Source organism: Nicotiana tomentosiformis, chromosome 7, assembly GCF_000390325.3.
Source record: "Nicotiana tomentosiformis chromosome 7, ASM39032v3, whole genome shotgun sequence".
In the NCBI taxonomy this organism is placed as follows: domain Eukaryota; kingdom Viridiplantae; phylum Streptophyta; class Magnoliopsida; order Solanales; family Solanaceae; genus Nicotiana; species Nicotiana tomentosiformis.
In genome coordinates this window covers 71,803,676-71,821,635 of record NC_090818.1, presented here as the reverse complement: position 1 = coordinate 71,821,635, position 17,960 = coordinate 71,803,676, and the positions used below count along the sequence as shown (strand labels likewise).

General features: G+C 35.2%; 4 protein-coding genes across 4 annotated transcripts; 1 reads left to right on the top strand and 3 right to left on the bottom strand.

The window, feature by feature from the left end:
* Window positions 1-3,639: 3,639 nt before the first annotated feature.
* LOC138895786 (uncharacterized) lies at window positions 3,640-6,484 on the top strand. The gene is made up of 3 exons (XM_070180516.1): window positions 3,640-4,354; window positions 4,535-4,699; window positions 6,303-6,484. Exons 1-3 carry the CDS (start codon window positions 3,640-3,642, stop codon window positions 6,482-6,484), a joined length of 1,062 nt encoding a protein of 353 aa, XP_070036617.1.
* A 6,811-nt stretch (window positions 6,485-13,295) lies between these two features.
* LOC138895785 (uncharacterized) lies at window positions 13,296-13,856 on the bottom strand. Its single transcript, XM_070180515.1, has one exon. It carries the CDS (start codon window positions 13,854-13,856, stop codon window positions 13,296-13,298), a length of 561 nt encoding a protein of 186 aa, XP_070036616.1.
* A 1,579-nt stretch (window positions 13,857-15,435) lies between these two features.
* LOC104108280 (uncharacterized) lies at window positions 15,436-16,002 on the bottom strand. Its single transcript, XM_009617273.1, has 2 exons — window positions 15,847-16,002; window positions 15,436-15,741 (listed from the first exon to the last, which is right to left on the bottom strand). Exons 1-2 carry the CDS (start codon window positions 16,000-16,002, stop codon window positions 15,436-15,438), a joined length of 462 nt encoding a protein of 153 aa, XP_009615568.1.
* Window positions 16,003-16,593: 591 nt separating this feature from the next.
* Window positions 16,594-16,986, bottom strand: LOC104108279 (uncharacterized). The gene has a single exon (XM_009617272.1). The coding sequence runs from the start codon at window positions 16,984-16,986 to the stop codon at window positions 16,594-16,596; it is 393 nt and encodes a 130-aa protein (XP_009615567.1).
* Between the last annotated feature and the right edge of the window lie 974 nt (window positions 16,987-17,960).

The following is a 17,960-nucleotide window of genomic DNA, read 5'->3' as shown; positions in this document are numbered from 1 at the left end:
CATGAGTTTTACAAGTTTAAAAGTTTATTAGTTAATTAGGCTTGAATTGGTGTGCGATTCAAGGTTTTGATATTGTTTGATGTGATTTGACGCCTCGAGTAGGTTCATGTTATATTTTTGAGACTAGATTGTGTGATTGGACGGAGTCCTGGGGGCCTCGGGTGTGTTTCAGATGTGCTTGGGTTGTGTTGTGCTCTTATTAGATGTTTCGGCGTCGATTCTTTGAGCATAAAGGGCACCATATTGAGCAAACGACCTTTAATTTGTGATTATATTGAATCATTAGATCCGTATCGTAATTACAGAATCATAGCAACAAGAATCGTCGAATTCTAAGATCGTATGAGAGAGTTATGCCCATTTCTGTGTCAGGAAAGATTGTTGGTTTCTAGTGCGAGCTTTTGTTCTTCGCGAATGCGAGGGAGGTCCCACGAACGCGAAGAAGGAATTATGGGTTGACCGGTCAATGCAAAAAATTTCTCTTCGCGAACGCGAAGGTCTCCTGCGAAGGCGATGAACAAAAATCACCTGAGCAGTATTTTAAATTGGCAACCCAAGCAATTTAGTATTTTTAGCATATTTTGAGTTCTAGAGGTCAGTTTGAGGTGATTGCTGCGGCGTTGTTCTCGTCTCAACAAGGGGGTAAATATATAACCTTTATTTTGATATTTTTTTATGAGTATGTTCGTTTATTATTATTATTATTATTATTATTATTATTATTATTATTATTATTATTATTATTATTATTATTATTATTATTATTATTATTATTATTATTATTATTATTATTATTATTATTATTATTATTATTATTATTATTATTATATTTTTAAATGTAAGGATACTGAATTAGCTACTTATAAAGTCTATAAGAGATCTTTAACTGGTGGAAACCTCAGTACAGATTACCGCCAGTCTTTAAACGTAAGGATACTGAATTAGCTACTTAGAAAGTCTATAAGAGATCTTTAACTGGTGGAAACCTCAGTGGACATATAAAGGTCAGCTGAGGTGCGAAACAATTCCAGTTCCCGTTAATCCAGTGATCTCTCGGACTAACTAAATTAGTTAATTCCAAATAGCTAGCTAGATTGGGAAGGCCGTGCGGACTACTGCCCGCCTACACTCGATCCTGTTAAATGAATCCGGTGATTTCTCGGACTGACTAAATTAGTTAATTCCAAATAGCTAGCTTGATTGGGATAGCCGTGCGGACTACCGCCCGCCTACACACGATCCTGTTAAATGAATCCGGTGATCTCTCGGACTGACTAAATTAGTTAATTTCAAATAGCTAGCTTGATTGAGATGGCCGTGCGGACTACCGCCCGCCTACACTCGATCATGTTAAATGGTATAAGAGCCTAGGAACTTTCATGGTATATATGAGATAGATATGAAGTATTCGACATAGATATGTTATTCTCATTATGAATTTAGGAGAAACTAGTATGAAAAATACTAGACTTGAAGAGGTAGATATACCTCAAAACCTTGATTTATTAAACAAATGGACAATTCCTAAAGTCCCTATTAGAATAATTTATGATTATGGATGGTTTGATTAACTTTCTTCAAAACAACTAGTTTAAACTACTGGGCAATCTTTAGCTTTAAACTCGTCTGAACAGACTATTCGTTTGTTAAACAAACAAGATGTAGATTTATATAAAAATCAGTATAATTATCTGCATGTTGGTATGATTCAAATTGCTTTTAAGCCATTAACCCTTAAAGGGTTACTAGAGACGGTTTTAGCTGCTCTCAGAGATGCTAGAAATATGAATTTTAGACAGTCTCTGATGGGTTCTATTGAATCTACTGTGGCCTACGATCCAGTATATTTTCATACTCAACCCAATCTTCAATTATCTCTATCTGATGTTAATATACTTGATGCCTTGACATTAAATGTGAAAACGCATGGTTATAATTATGCGCATGGATCTGAACTTATATGTTTATCATATATAATTTATTTTAAATTACTATCTACGTTAAACCCTAGATGTAAACTGTATGATACATCCGATCAGACTATATTAGTGGAAACCAATTTTGCAAAATCTAAGGTCAACACGAGGAGACCTATTAAGTGAGAAGAAATTAATTTTCCGACTACTTGGACATTAGATTCGGTTATATCACCTAGTCAGATAACTAATGCTGTCAGTAATACGGAATATTCTCTTATTACTCAAAATCCGGATTTGCATTCAATTTGATGAAAATAGTTCCACTTATAATAGGCAGTCATTTTCTAATAATAGACTTTTGCCTACTATTAGTCCTTGTTATAATAGGCATTCATTTACTAATCGTAGACTGCTGCCTCATATTAAACATATTTCACCTGTTGAACCAGTCTATAGACCAGCTAGAAATCGTGCTGCATCTTTGCATACAATTTCTACCAAAATGGGTGATAAGCCAGTTGAAAGGGTTAAGATTAACCCCCAAACAAATATTGTTCAGGGTAGTGATAATATTTCTAATAAGGATATTCCTTCTGCATCCGAAATGGATTTCAACCCCAATGATACTTAATGATCCCCCACCAAATAGATTTTAGTCCAGGGTCACAAGCTAAAAAATATATTCAAAAAGAATTTTTTTGTAATAAATGGAACCGGTTTAAAACTTGGTTTTTTGATACTTAAAGAGGATTTAAATAATATTTCTCAAGAGTTTTATGAAACTTGTGCTCTACATAATCAAATTATGTATTTTGTTTTTTGGTTTATAACAACTTATTTACCACTTTATATAAAGGTTTTAGAAAGATCTTATAAAGATGGGAAGGGCAATATTACTAAAGCAATATACCCTCCCCAAGCACCTTTTGTTATACCAAATAATACAGGTATTACATTTACTGCATTTCAAAAATTTATTGATGAAGATGTTGCTGCAGTCAGCATCGCAGAAATTAATAATTTGATTTCTCAAAATAATTATTTGAGTTTATATGTTAAAGTTTTGGGTGAACAAATCAGTTTTCTTGATAAAAAACTTGATGAATTAACTGTTTTGATAAAGGATATGAGTACTAGCAAGAAGACAACTGATATTGCCTCTACGTCTGGAAGAAAATCAGAATCTCAAATTGTTCTTACTCATGTTCAAAGACCCCCTAAGATTCAGGATTTTAAATTTAAATCTTTAAATGATTTAGAAGAACTTCTTGATAGAAAGTTATCTGGTTTAAATATCAAATCTATTGATTTATCAAAAGATTTTGCTGATAAATTAGATACCACTTTTGATTATACAAATGAAGTTTGGTCAGAGTTTAATAAACTCAGAGGTTATCCCAAAAAGAATAGTAAGTATGCTGGTAAACCCAGAATGCAAACTTATTATTATAATCGTCCTACTCCTCAAGATGTTATAATAGAGGAACGTGATTGGATTCAGGCTAATACGTCTTATAGTGGTTCCGAAATTTATGAATGGAATCTTGATGGTTTGACTGATAGACAATTAACTATTCTTGTGCATAGAAAGCTTATGTATGCAACTATCAGTAAAAGTGTGAAAAATACAAATAGAACTATTTGCAAAATGATTGTTGCAGGTTTTACTGGCCAGTTTCGTGGCTGGTAGGATAATTATTTAACTGTTGATGAAAGGGCAATGGTTATTAATGCAATAGCCACTGACGAAGGAGTTGATAACTTAGGCATGACTCTAGTGAAAAATAGAGAAGATGTTGTTTACACCCTTGTTCTTACCATATTAGAACATTTCAATGGTAGATTTACCAATCAGAACGAGATTGTCCGTACTCTGCTAAATGGCCTTAGATTTAGGACCTTAAGCGAGTTTAGATGGTATAAAGATACTTTTATGAGTAGAGTAATGGAATTACCCGAAAATAAATATGAACATTGGAAAGCTAAGTTTATAGATGGCCTTCCCTCCTTATTTGCTGAAAGAGTTAGAAAAACTCTAAGGGGTAGCTATGGTGAAATTCCGTACAAAGATTATACCTATGGAAAATTGATAGGAATATGCACACAAGAAGGATTAAACTTGTGCAATGAGTTAAAATTGTCCAAACAACTTAAGATGGATAAGCTTAAGGGGAAATACCAGTTAGGAGACTTTTGCACCCAGTTCGGTTTACCCGAGACTTCTATTCATAAGAAGAAGAAACACAAGTATCATAGATACCCTAACCCAGACAGTCCTTATAAGAAAATGATATCAAGATATAGGTCCAAAGAAGAGCGTGATGCTAAGAAAGCCCATCGCAAGTCTACTAGATTTATGAAAAATAGGTCCAAGCGAGATCTTGTTGATATTAAGTGTTATAAATGTGGAAAATTTGGCCTTATAGCTCCTAATTGTAAGCTTTAAAAGCTGAAAACCTTAGAACTAGACGAAGAGTTACGTGATAAGGTTTATGGTTTGTTATACACCTCTGGATCAGAATCTGATTATTATTACTCTGAGTCAGAATCTGAAATTGAAGTAAATTTACTTGATTTATCTGATAGTGATAAAAATATTGATAATACTTGTACAGCTTACAGAGGTAATACATGTACCTGTGATGATGATGAATTTTATAAATTGCAATCTCAGTTCCAAGATTTGAACATGAAAACTATTACATCTGATAATGTAATAGAACTTTTAAAAGAAGTTACTGATGATAAACTTCGTGAAAAAATTATAAAGTTGGCTGCATGTACTAGTTCAAGTTCTTCAAAACCTTTTGAAAACTCAAAAAAGGAATTTGAATATTCTGCTCCTTATTCTTTATTAGAGATTAATAACCGTCTTTTAAATAAAAGTACAACTCCAACAAGAAATTCTTCTTTCGATGATTTAAAAGTTGAAGTTGAAAACTTGAAAAGAGAGATCAAATCTCTTAAACTACTCATATGTTAAAGTCTGCTTCAGGACATGCTTTAGACATAGAGTATAAATTACCTAATACTGGTATTTGTCAGAATAAAGTCTGCATTCCTCACTTCTTTTTTTTGGTTAAAAATCAGTTATACCCTCTAATTATACTTGGAACATCTTTTATTAATGATATTTATCCTTTTACTAGCATAAACTCAAAAGGTTTTGAGGTATATCTACCTCTTCAAGTCTAGTATTTTTCATACTAGTTTCTCCAAAATTCCTAATGAGAATAACATATCTATGTTGATAATGAGAATAACATAGCTAATCCGGTGATTTCTCTTACTGACTAAATTAGTTAATTTCAAATAGCTAGATTGGGATGGCCGTGCGGACTACCGCCCGCCTACACTCGATCCTAATAAATGGTATCAGAGCCTAGGAACTTTTATGGTATATATGAGATAGATCTGAAGTATTCGACATAGATATGTTATTCTCATTATGAATTTAGGAGAAAATAGTATGAAAAATACTAGACTTGAAGAGGTAGATATACCTCAAAACCTTGATTCATTAAACAAATGGACAATTACTAAAGTCCCTATTAGAACAATTTATGATTATGGATGGTTTGATTAACTTTCTTCAAAACAACTAGTTTAAACTACTGAGCAATCTTTAGCTTTAAACTCGTCTGAACAGACTATTCATTTGTTAAACAAACAAGATGTAGATTTATATAAAAATCAGTATAATTTTCTGCATGTTGGTATGGTTCAAATTGCTTTTAAGCCATTAAGCCTTAAAGGGTTACTAGAGACATTTTTGCTGCTCTCAGAGATGCTAGAAATATGAATTTTAGACAGTGTCTGATGGGTTCTATTGAATCTACTGTGGCCTACGATCCAATATATTTTCATACTCAACCCAATCTTCAATTATCTCTATCTGATGATAATATACTTGATGCCTTGACATTAAATGTGAAAACGCATGGTTATAATTATGCGCATGGATCTGAACTTATATGTTTATCATATATAATTTATTTTAAATTACTATCTACGTTAAACCCTAGATGTAAACTGTATGATACATCCGATCAGACTATATTAGTGGAAACCAATTTTGCAAAATCTAAGGTCAACACGAGGAGACCTATTAAGTGAGAAGAAATTAATTTTCCGACTACTTGGACATTAGATTCGGTTATATCCCCTAGTCAGATTACTAATGCTGTCAGTAATACGGAATATTCTCATATTACTCAAAATTTGGATTTGCATTCAATTTGATGAAAAATAGTTTCACTTATAATAGGCAGTCATTTTCTAATAATAGACTTTTGCCTGCTATTAGTCCTTGTTATAATAGGCATTCATTTACTAATCGTAGACTGCTGCCTCATATTAAACATATTTCACCTGTTGAACCAGTCTATGGACCAGCTAGAAATCGTGCTGCATCTTTGCGTATAATTTCTACCAAAATGGGTGATAAGCCAGTTGAAAGGGTTAAGATTAACCCCCAAACAAATATTGTTCAGGATAGTGATAATATTTCTGATAAGGATATTCCTTCTGCATCCGAAATGGATTTCAACCCCAATGATACTTAATGATCCCACACCAAATAGATTTTAGTCCAGGGTCACAAGCTAGAAAATATATTCAAAAAGAATTTTTTTGTAATAAATGGAACCGGTTTAAAACTTGGTTTTTTGATACTTAAAGAGGATTTACATAATATTTCTCAAGAGTTTTATGAAACTTGTGCTCTACATAATCAAATTATGTATTTTGTTTTTTGGTTTATAACAACTTATTTACCACTTTATATAAAGGTTTTAGAAAGATCTTATAAAGATGGGAAGGGCAATATTACTAAAGCAATATACCCTCCCCAAGCACCTTTTGTTATACCAAATAATACAGGTATTACATTTACTGCATTTCAAAAATTTATTGATGAAGATGTTGCTGCAGTCAACATCGCAGAAATTAATAATTTGATTTCTCAAAATAATTATTTGAGTTTATATGTTAAAGTTTTGGGTGAACAAATCAGTTTTCTTGATAAAAAAACTTGATGAATTAACTGTTTTGATAAAAGATATGAGTACTAGCAAGAAGACAACTGATATTGCCTCTACGTCTGGAAGAAAATCAGAATCTCAAATTGTTCTTACTCATGTTCAAAGACCCCCTGAGATTCAGGATTTTAAATTTAAATCTTTAAATGATTTAGAAGAACTTCTTGATAGAAAGTTATCTGGTTTAAATATCAAATCTATTGATTTATCAAAAGATTTTGCTGATAAATTAGATACCACTTTTGAATATAAAAATGAAGTTTGGTCAGAGTTTAATAAACTCAGAAGTTATCCCAAAAAGAATAGTAAGTAGGCTGATAAACCCAGAATGCAAACTTATTATTATAATCGTCCTACTCCTCAAGATATTTTAATAGAGGAACGTGATTGGAATCAGACTAATACGTCTTATAGTGGTTCCGAAATTTACGAATGGAATCTTGATGGTTTGACTGATAGACAATTAACTATTCTTGTGCATAGAATGCTTATGTATACAACTATTAGTAAAAGTGTGAAAAATACAGATAGAACTATTTGCAAAATGATTGTTGTAGGTTTTACTGGCCAGTTTCGTGGCTGGTAGAATAATTATTTAACTGTTGATGAAAGGGCTATGGTTATTAATGCAATAGCCACTGACGAAGGAGTTGATAACTTAGGCATGGCTCTAGTGAAAAATAGAGAAGATGTTGTTTACACCCTTGTTCTTACCATTTTAGAACATTTCAATGGTAGAATTACCAATCAGAACGAGATTGTCCGTACTCTGCTAAATGGCCTTAGATGTAGGACCTTAAGCGAGTTTAGATTGTATAAAGATACTTTTATGAGTAGAATAATGGAATTACCCGAAAATAAATATGAACATTGGAAAGCTAAGTTTATAGATGGCCTTCCCTCCTTATTTGCTGAAAGAGTTCGAAAAACTCTAAGGGGTAGCTATGGTGAAATTCCGTACAAAGATTATACCTATGGAAAATTGATAGGAATATGCACACAAGAAGGATTAAACTTGTGCAATGAGTTAAAATTGTCCAGAAAACTTAAGATGCATAAGCTTAAGGAGAAATACCAGTTAGGAGACTTTTGCACCCAGTTCGGTTTACCCGAGACTTCTATTCATAAGAAGAAGAAATACAAGTATCATAGATACCCTAACCCTGACAGTCCTTATAAGAAAAAGATATCAAGATATAGGTCCAAAGAAGAGCATGATGCTAAAAAAGCCCATCGCAGGTCTACTAGATTTACGAAAAATAGGTCCAAACAAGATCTTGCTGATATTAAGTGTTATAAATGTGGAAAATTTGGCCATATAGCTCCAAATTGTAAGCTTCAAAAGCTGAAAACCTTAGAACTAGACGAAGAGTTACGTGATAAGGTTTATGGTTTGTTATACACCTCTGGATCAGAATTTGATTATTATTACTCTGAGTCAGAATCTGAAATTGAAGTAAATTTACTTGATTTATCTGATAGTGATAAAAATATTGATAATACTTGTACAACTTACAAAGGTAATACATGTACCTGTGATGATGATGAATTTTATAAATTGCAATCTCAGTTCCAAGATTTGAACATGAAAACTATTACATCTGATAATGTAATAGAACTTTTAAAAGAAGTTACTGATGATAAACTTCGTGAAAAAATTATAAATTTGGCTGCAAGTACTAGTTCAAGTTCTTCAAAACCTTTTGAAAACTCAAAAAAGGAATTTGAATATTTTGCTCCTTATTCTTTATTAGAGATTAATAACCGTCTTTTAAATAAAAGTACAACTCCAGCAAGAAATTCTTTTTTCGATGATTTAACAGTTGAAATTGAAAACTTGAAAAGAGAGATCAAATCTCTTAAACTACTCATATGGTAAAGTCTGCTTCAGGACATGCTTTAGATATAGAGTATAAATTACCTGATACTGGTATTTGTCAGAATAAAGTCTGCATTCCTTACTTTTTTTTCTTGTTTAAAAATCAGTTATACCCTCCAATTATACTTGGAACACCTTTGATTAATGCTATTTATCCTTTTACTAGCATAAACTCAAAAGGTTTTGTGGTATATTTACCTCTTCAAGTCTAGTATTTTTCACACTGGTTTCTCCTAAATTCATAATGAGAACAACATATCTATGTCGATAATGAGAATAACATAGCTAATCCGGTGATTTCTCTTACTGACAAAATTAGTTAATTTCAAATAGCTAGATTGGGATGGCCGTGCGGACTACCGCCCGCCTACACTCGATCTTGATGAATGGTATTAGAGCCTAGGAACTTTTATGGTATATTTGAGATAGATCTGAAGTATTCGACATAGATATGTTATTCTCATTAAGAATATAGGAGAAACTAGTATGAAAAATACTAGACTTGAAGAGGTAGATATACCTCAAAACCTTAATTTGTTAAACAAATGGACAATTCCTAAAGTCCCTATTAGAACAATTTATGATTATGGATGGTTTGATAAACTTTCTTCAAAATAACTAGTTAAAACTACTGAGCAATCTATAGCTTTAAACTCGTCTGAACAGACTATTCGTTTGTTAAACAAACAAGATGTAGATTTATATAAAAATCAGTATAATTATCTGCATGTTGGTATGGTTCAAATTGCTTTTAAGCCATTAACCCTTAAAGGGTTACCTGAGACATTTTTAGCTGCTCTCAGAGATGCTAGAAATCTGAATTTGAGACAGTCTCTGATGGGTTCTATTGAATATACTGTGGCCTACGGTCCAGTATATTTTAATACTCAACCCAATCTTCAATTATCTTTATCTGATGTTAATATACTTGATGCCTTGACATTAAATGTGAAAACGCATGGTTATAATTATGCGCCTGGATCTGAACTTAGATGTTTATCATATAGAATTTATTTTAAATTACTATCTATCTTAAACCCTAGATGTAAATTGTATGATACATCCGATCAGACTATATTAGTGGAAACCAATTTTGCAAAATCTAAGGTCACCACGAGGAGACCTATTAAGTGGGAAGAAATTAATTTTCCAACTACTTGGACTTTAGATTAGGTTATATCCCCTAGTCTGATTACTAATGCTGTCAGTAATACGGAATATTCTCATATTACTCAAAATCCGGATGGTAGGATTTGTATTCAATTTGATGAAAATAGTTCCACTTATAATAGGCAGTTATTTTCTAATAATAGACTTTTGCCTGCTATTATTCCTAGTTATAATAGGCATTCATTTACTAATCGTAGACTGCTGCCTCATATTCAATATATTTCACCTGTTGAACCAGTCTATGGACCAGTTAGAAATCGTGCTGCATCTTTGCATACAATTTCTACCAAAATGGGTGATAAGCCAGTTGAAAGGGTTAAGATTAACCCCCAAACAAATATTATTCAGGATAGTGATAATATTTTTGATAAGGATATTCCTTCTGCATCCGAAATAGATTTCAACCCCAATGATACTTAATGATCCCACACCAAATAGATTTTAGTCCAGGGTCACAAGCTAGAAAATATATTCAAAAAGAATTTTTTTGTAATAAATGGAACCGGTTTAAAACTTGGTTTTTTGATACTTATAGTATTTCTTCTAGTCTCTCCTCTCTGACCGTGACTATGTCCGGCTAAGAGACTTCATATCTATGTTGAATATCTAACTTCTCTCCTATATAAACCATGAAAGATCTGGCCTCTATCAAAATATAAATGAATTTTATATATAGTCTCTTGACTTGATTTTGAGATGGTGGTACAGTCTAATATAACACTACTCTTATTGGCTTTGCCTTAGTGGCTCCGTCTAGCCAGCAGTGAACCTCAGCCCATTAAATGAAGTTGAAAAGGGCATCTTCTTTCACGGTTAGAACTGCTAGATACATAAGCTCAATGAGAGTATGTATTATATTAAGACAGACCCCTTGCTTGAGTAAAAGGTTGAACCTTCCATACAGTCATCAAAATATATAAAAAATTCTTATATTTTTCGACTCTTATCTTTACTGACCATGCGGATTACCGCCAGTCTTTAAACGTTAGGATACTGAATTAGCTACTTAGAAAGTCTATAAGAGATCTTTAACTAGTGAAAACCTCAGTGGACATATAAAGGTCAGCTGAGGTACGAAACAATTCCAGTTCCCGTTAATCCGGTGATCTCTCGGACTGACTAAATTAGTTAATTCCAAATAGCTAGATTGGGATGGCCGTGCGGACTACCGCCCGCCTACACTCGATCTTGTTAAATTATTATTATTATTATTATTATTATTATTATTATTATTATTATTATTATTATTATTATTATTATTATTATTATTATTATTATTATTATTATTATTATTATTATTATTATTATTATTATTATTATTATTATCCGTGTTTGGATTGTTGAAATTGGGGTTTTGAGCCCCAAAATTGAGAAATGGTAAATCCTTGATTTTAGAGTCAATTCATGGACAAAATTGGATGATTTTCTGGATATAGACTATATAAGTTATTGGTAATATTTATTTTCGATAATTTATATGAAATCCGGCACGTGGGCCCGAGGGTTGACTATGTTGACTTTTCGAGCGGAGTTGAAAATTGTTATAAATTGTTAAATTATGAGTATTGGAGTATAGTTTGATTGGTCTGCACGTTTGATTAGTTTCGGATTGTTTGGGATAAGTTTGAGGAGTTACAGAGGCGTTTGAGCCGGTTATCAGATTTTGGAGTGAGGTAAGTCTCCTGTCTAATCTTGTGAGGGGAAATTTACCCCGTAGGTGTTATATTTATTATGTGCTATATGTTGTGGGAGATACACATGTATGAGGTGACGAGTTTTTATGCGTATGCTAGAATTCCTGATTATGTTCGGGGTGACTTAGACTCACCCTATGCTTTAATTGTACTATTTGAGTTATTCTTGCATGTTTAAATATTTTAATTTACATTTACTCTGAGACTAGACTTGCATAGATTATCAGACTTGCTATTTTAGATACTTGACGAGCTACTTGATTAGCCGCGGAAATTGTACTTTCCTTTATGAATTTCTTCCGTGTTGTGCGCATTCGTCTGATACTTTTTCTTGAATTTTATAACTCACACGTATATTCGTGAGTGGGGTCAGTGACCCGTCAAAGGTTCATATTCTAATGGGATCGGGCTGAACGCCTCAGCAATACTCTTACGGAATCTGGTCGTTCGCCTCAGCGGTATCATGTAACACACTCTTATGGGATCAGGCCGTTTTCCTCGGCAGAGTAACATATTCTTATGGTTCGCCTCGGCAGTTTCATGTATCATATTCTTATGGGATCGGTTTGTTCGCCTTAGCAGTTCTATGAAACACTCTTATGGAATCGGGCCACTCGCCTCTTCAGAATCGTGCGAAATACTTGATAAGGAGTCCGCGTACTCATGCGTTTCCTGACTTGAGATGTGACCATTGATTTGGTATTGACCATTACGTATTCCATTTGAGGAGGTATCCTATAATTGAGGACTTTGTGTTCACTGTTGAGTTGTAGACTGTATTATTTGTATATATTTGTACTCACTGTTTACTTACCATGTTTCATACTTGTCTACTTTATTATATTTAATTTATTGGACCACTAGTAAGTATCAATGTCGACCCCTCGTCACTACCTCTTTGGGGTTAGGCTAGATACTTATTGGGTATGCATGATTTACGTACTCACGCTACAGTTCTACACTGAATGTTCAAGTACTGAGGCTTCTACATTAGGTGGTCATCTTGGCGTAGCTACTGAGGGGACTTTATGGTGAGCTGCATCCTACGCTACAATTCGCAGCATACAGAGTCTCCATCTTATTCAATTATTATATCTTGTCTATTTTATATTCCAGACAGATATTGTGGTAGTGTTGTATTGTTCTAGTAGATGTTCATGCTCTTGTGACACCGGGTTTTAGGGGTTCCTAATGGATGTTCATTATTTTATTTCACATTATTATTATCACTTCACTTTATGATTTATTTAAATTTGGAAATTTGGTAAAGAAGAGCATAGGTTTCTTTGAGTGCTAGATTTTATTTATTTAATAAAATTCCTAATTTTAAAAATTTAAAATGGACAGTTAAGTGGAGGTTCATGCGTTGGCTTGCCTATTAGCATAGTTTGGCGCTATCTTGACCTATTATGGGATTTGGGTCGTGACCCATACGTATTCTTGCCGAACGAAATTAAGTCATGGCGTAGTTCCGAGTACATACAAAATGATTTTTGGATTTTCTATTACAAAAGATGAGGGGGAGAAAGAGATTGGACCCTACGTGGGTTGCCTATGTATCCCACTGTAGGAAATCAGGTCGGGCGTAGTTCCGTTACAACCAAAACCTAAATCTACTATCTTCAAATGTAGTATCTCTTGATTGCATCTGACTTGATAGGCTTTGTGCTGACTCTTCTGTCCATCTCTGGACCACGTAAGGACCTTGCCAATTTGGCGCAAACTTTCCCTTGGCTTCTTCTTGATGAGGGAATATCTTCTTCAAAACCAACCGCCCTGGTGTAAATTGACAAGGTCTCACCCTCTTGTTGAATGCACTGGACATCCTATTTTGATACAACTGACCATGGCACGGTGTATCCATTCTCTTCTCTTCAATGAGCATGAGTTGCTCCTGCCTGACCCATATCCATTCTGCGTCATCTAACTTGGCTTCCTGAATGATTGTCAAGGACGGTATCTCGACCACTGTGGGTATCACAGCTTCAATGCCATATACCAACATGTATGGAGTAGCCCCAATGGATGTTCTCATGGTGGTTCGATAACCTAACAAGGCAAAGGATAACTTCTCATGCCATTTCCTATGATTATCCACTACTTTTCGTAAAATCCTTTTGATGTTTTTGTTAGCTGCTTCAACTGCTCCATTCATTTACGGTCTGTAGGCTGTGGAGTTACGGTGGACGATTCTGAATTTTTCACAAATCTCCCTTATGAGATCACTGTTGAGATTGGCTGCATTGTCAGTGATGATTGATTTAGGTATTCTGAAACAACAGACTATGTTGTTATAGACAAAATCAGCCAGTACTTTCTTCGTGACGACCTTGTATGTAGAAGCTTCAACCCATTCAGTGAAGTAGTCAATGGCTACCAAGATGAAACAATGTCTATTTGATGCAGTGGGCTCTATGGGTCCGATTACGTCCATGCCCCAAACGACGAACGACCATGGTGAACCCATTACATTCAACTCATTAGGTAGAACCCGGATGAAATCCTCGTAAATCTAGCACTGGTGACACTTCTACACGTAGAGAATACTATCACTTTCCATGGTTATCCAAATGCTCCGATTGGCAAAGCGAACAACTTGCTATATACATGCCTTTGATTGGCAAAGCCAACGACTCGATTTGTACAAGGCACTTCGCTTGGTTGAGCTGATGGTTTTCTATATACATGGCTCCGATTGACGGGCCAGTGGCTCACTATATACAAAGTGCTCTGCTTGTTTGAGCAGACGGTTTGCAATTTACAATGCGCTTCGATCGCATCAGAGGCTTGGTTCCAGAATACCTACAAAGAACTTGGGACTTAGTCTTTAGTCATATGAGGAAATAAATTAAATAATGAAAGAGATATAAGAGTCATGAGAGAGCAGCAGGTTTGTCATTGTTCTAAACATGGCCCATCATTCTTCGTATTCTGTTGGTCCTACATTCAACAAGAAATTCTTAGCAGGGGGTGTTGGCTCGTGTTGATCATGGTCCTGGATTTGTCTCGGGTCTGGTGAGGTTATGCCACGAAGTTCGGTTGGTGGAATGATAGTTTATTAGAAAATATTTTGAAAATTGTTTATTTTATGGTAAATGACGTTGTTCCGGATTATGACATGTTTAGAAATTCCCGATGACGCGAACGCTATTTCTGGAAAACTCTGTCCCGTTGATGTCGATTCCTGGAGATGCCTCTGATGACGTAGCTTCTTGCTGTCGCAATTGCATCCTAATCTAAACGAATGTGTTATAAAGGTTTTCCTAGGGTTATGAATGAACCTTTTCAGGTTGCCTATGTATCCAAAACATAATCAGGTCTAAACGTAGTTTGAGGGTAATAAAATGAAATTATGATGGTAACCAAGCCTTACTCAGGTAGCCTACGTATCCAAATGGAATCAGGTCAAAATTTAGTTCGATTGCAATAGATACAAAATGACGGGAAATTGAAAATGAAGTGGCCGAGTCTGACTCACACTACCTATGTATCCAAATAGAATTAGGCCAGAATGTAGTTCAATTACAATAGATGATTGAATCTGATAAGGATTGCCTACATATTCCTATCAAAGGAAATCAAGTCATATCATAGTTCCAGAAACATACAAAATGATATTTGGATTTTCTACTACAAAGGAGGGGGAGAGACCGGACCCTATGTGGGTTGCCTCCCGCCGTGGGAAGTCAGGTCGGGCGTAGTTCTGTTACAACCAAATCCTAATTCTACTGTCTTCAAATGCGGTATTTCTTGATTGCATCTGAGTTGATAGGCTTGATGCTTATTCTTCCCTCCATCTCTGCTAGGATCAGAGCTCCTCCCGACAATATTCGATAGACCACGTAAGGACCTTGCCAATTTGGTGCGAACTTTCCCTTGGCTTCTTCCTGATGATGGGATAGTTTCTTCAAATCCAACTGCCCCGGTGTAAATTTTTGAGGTTTCACCTTCTTCTTGAATGCACTGGCTATCCTACTTTCATACAGTTGACCATGGCACACTGCGTCCATTCTCTTCTCGTTAATGAGCATGAGTTGTTCCTATATGATTCGTATCCATTCTGCATCATCTAACTTGGCTTCTTGAATAACCCTCAAGGATGGTATCTTGACCTCTGCGGGTATCACACCTTTGGTGCCATATACCAGCATGTATGGCGTTGCCCCAATGGATGTTCTCATGATTGCCCGATAACCTAGCAAGGCAAAGGAAAACTTCTCGTGCCACTGCATATGGTTGTCCACCATCTTTTGTAGGATCTTTTTGATGTTTTTGTTGGCTGCTTCAACTGATCCATTCATTTGCGACCTGTAGGCTGTAGAGTTACGGTGGACGATTTTGAATTTTTCACAAATTTCCCTCATGAGATCACCATTGAGATTGGCGGCATTGTCAGTGATGATTGACTCTAGTATCCCGAATTGGTAGACTATGTTGTTATGAACGAAATATCCCACTACTTTCTTCGTGACGACCTTGTATGTAGAAGCTTCAAATCATTTGGTGAAATAGTTCATGGCCACCAAATTGATCGATGCCCGTCTATAAGTCCAATCACGTCCATGCCCCAATCACCAAACGGCCAAGGAGAACCCATTACGTAACTCGTTAGGTGGAACCGGATGAAATCCCCGTAAATCTAGCACTGGTGACACTTCTTCACGTAACAGATACTATCGCTTTCTGTGGTCATCAAAAAGTATCCAGCTCTTAAAATCTTCTTCGCCAAAGTGAAACCATTCATATAAGGTCTGCATGTCCTTGTGTGTATTTCTTCTAGCAATCTGGTTGCTTCAACAGCATCTAAATATCTTAACATACCCCAAGTCCGGGGTCCTCCTATACAGGACTTCCCCGTTGAAGAAAATGTGATTCGCTAGCCTTATGATTGCTCACTTCTGACCATTGGTGGCATTCTCTAGGTACTCTCTTATTTCAAAGAACCTTTTGATGTCGTAGTACCATGGATTACCATCCGAATCTTCATCTACATGGAAACAGTACGCATGTTGATCCCGGACCACTATCTCAATAGGGTCGATGTAATTCTTATCTGGATGTTGCATCATGGATGAGAAGGTTGCAAGGGTGTCGGCGAACTCGTTCTGGATCCTATGATTATGTTTGAACTCAATCTTTGTGAACTTCTTGCAAAAATCCTTTACGCAATGCAGGTATGGAAGGATCTTGACATTCATGGTAGTCCATTCTCCTTGTATATGATGTATCAACAAATCATAATCTCCTATTACTAGAAGCTCCTTGATGTTCATGCCGACTGCCATTCTAATCCCAAGGATGCATGCTTCATACACGACCATATTATTGGTGCAAGGGAACATTATCTTGGCTGATGCCGAGTAATGTTGTCTTGATTTCAAAATTATGACTGCCCCGATTCCTACTCCTTTAAAATTTACGGCTCCGTTCACAAACATTCTTCATCCTGGTTATGACTCTGCGATGTCTTCTCCGGAGAACAACACTTCTTCATCCGGAAAGTATGTAGTGAGCATCTCATAATCCTTGTCCATCGGGTTCTGTACAATGTGTTGGCTAAAGCTTGTCCTTTGATGGTGTTCTACGTTATGTTTACAATGTCGAAATTGCTGAGAAGAATCTACCATTTGGCCAGTTTTCCTGTAGGCATCGGCTTTTGAAAGATGTACTTGTGCGGGTCGAGCTGGGATATTAGATGTGTGGTGTATGCTAACCTGTAGTGTCTCAACTTTTGGGCGATCCAAGTCAAAGCATAACAGATTCATTCTATCAAAGTGTATTTAGCTTCATACGGTGTAAACGTCTGGCTCAAGTAGTAGATGGCTTTCCCCTTCCTCCCTGTTGCACCTTATTTTGCACAAGTCAAAACAATATACAACTTATAGTACTCTACAAGGTTAATTAAAGTTTAGAATCGCCACCTAGTATTTAAGGTATACTAGGACACCTATACAATACTACATAATATACGCTTCAACTATGATCTACGAAACCGTTGATATTCTAGGTAAGGGTTCAAATTATCTTGAGGGAAAGGTGTTAGGCATCCCTCAAGATCCACAAAAATGTGGTTCCGGTGGACTGAATCAAATAAATGAGGGAAGGTTCAAAAGAATGATTAATTTGATATATACAAAGAACAGTAAAGTAGCTTGAATGATGAGTGATTGAACAAGAATGTCACATGGTGAAAGATAAATGTATATGTATGATAAATTATATACAAAAGGGAAATGAAGTATGTGAGAATTGTATTTTT

What these genes read in the sequence shown, in the direction of transcription:
- LOC138895786 (XM_070180516.1), top strand. Translation starts at nt 3,640, where the DNA reads ATGGTTATTAATGCAATAGCCACTGACGAAGGAGTTGATAACTTAGGC. An exon ending in TGGCCTTATAGCTCCTAATT is followed by an intron (nt 4,355 to 4,534) that starts GTAAGCTTTAAA and finishes ATACTTGTACAG; the next exon opens with CTTACAGAGGTAATACATGT. An exon ending in AATTATAAAGTTGGCTGCAT is followed by an intron (nt 4,700 to 6,302) that starts GTACTAGTTCAA and finishes CTGTTGAACCAG; the next exon opens with TCTATGGACCAGCTAGAAAT.
- LOC138895785 (XM_070180515.1), bottom strand. Translation starts at nt 13,856, where the DNA reads ATGAATGGAGCAGTTGAAGCAGCTAACAAAAACATCAAAAGGATTTTA.
- LOC104108280 (XM_009617273.1), bottom strand. Translation starts at nt 16,002, where the DNA reads ATGAATGGATCAGTTGAAGCAGCCAACAAAAACATCAAAAAGATCCTA. An exon ending in GGGCAACGCCATACATGCTG is followed by an intron (nt 15,742 to 15,846) that starts GTATATGGCACC and finishes CGAATCATATAG; the next exon opens with GAACAACTCATGCTCATTAA.
- LOC104108279 (XM_009617272.1), bottom strand. Translation starts at nt 16,986, where the DNA reads ATGGCAGTCGGCATGAACATCAAGGAGCTTCTAGTAATAGGAGATTAT.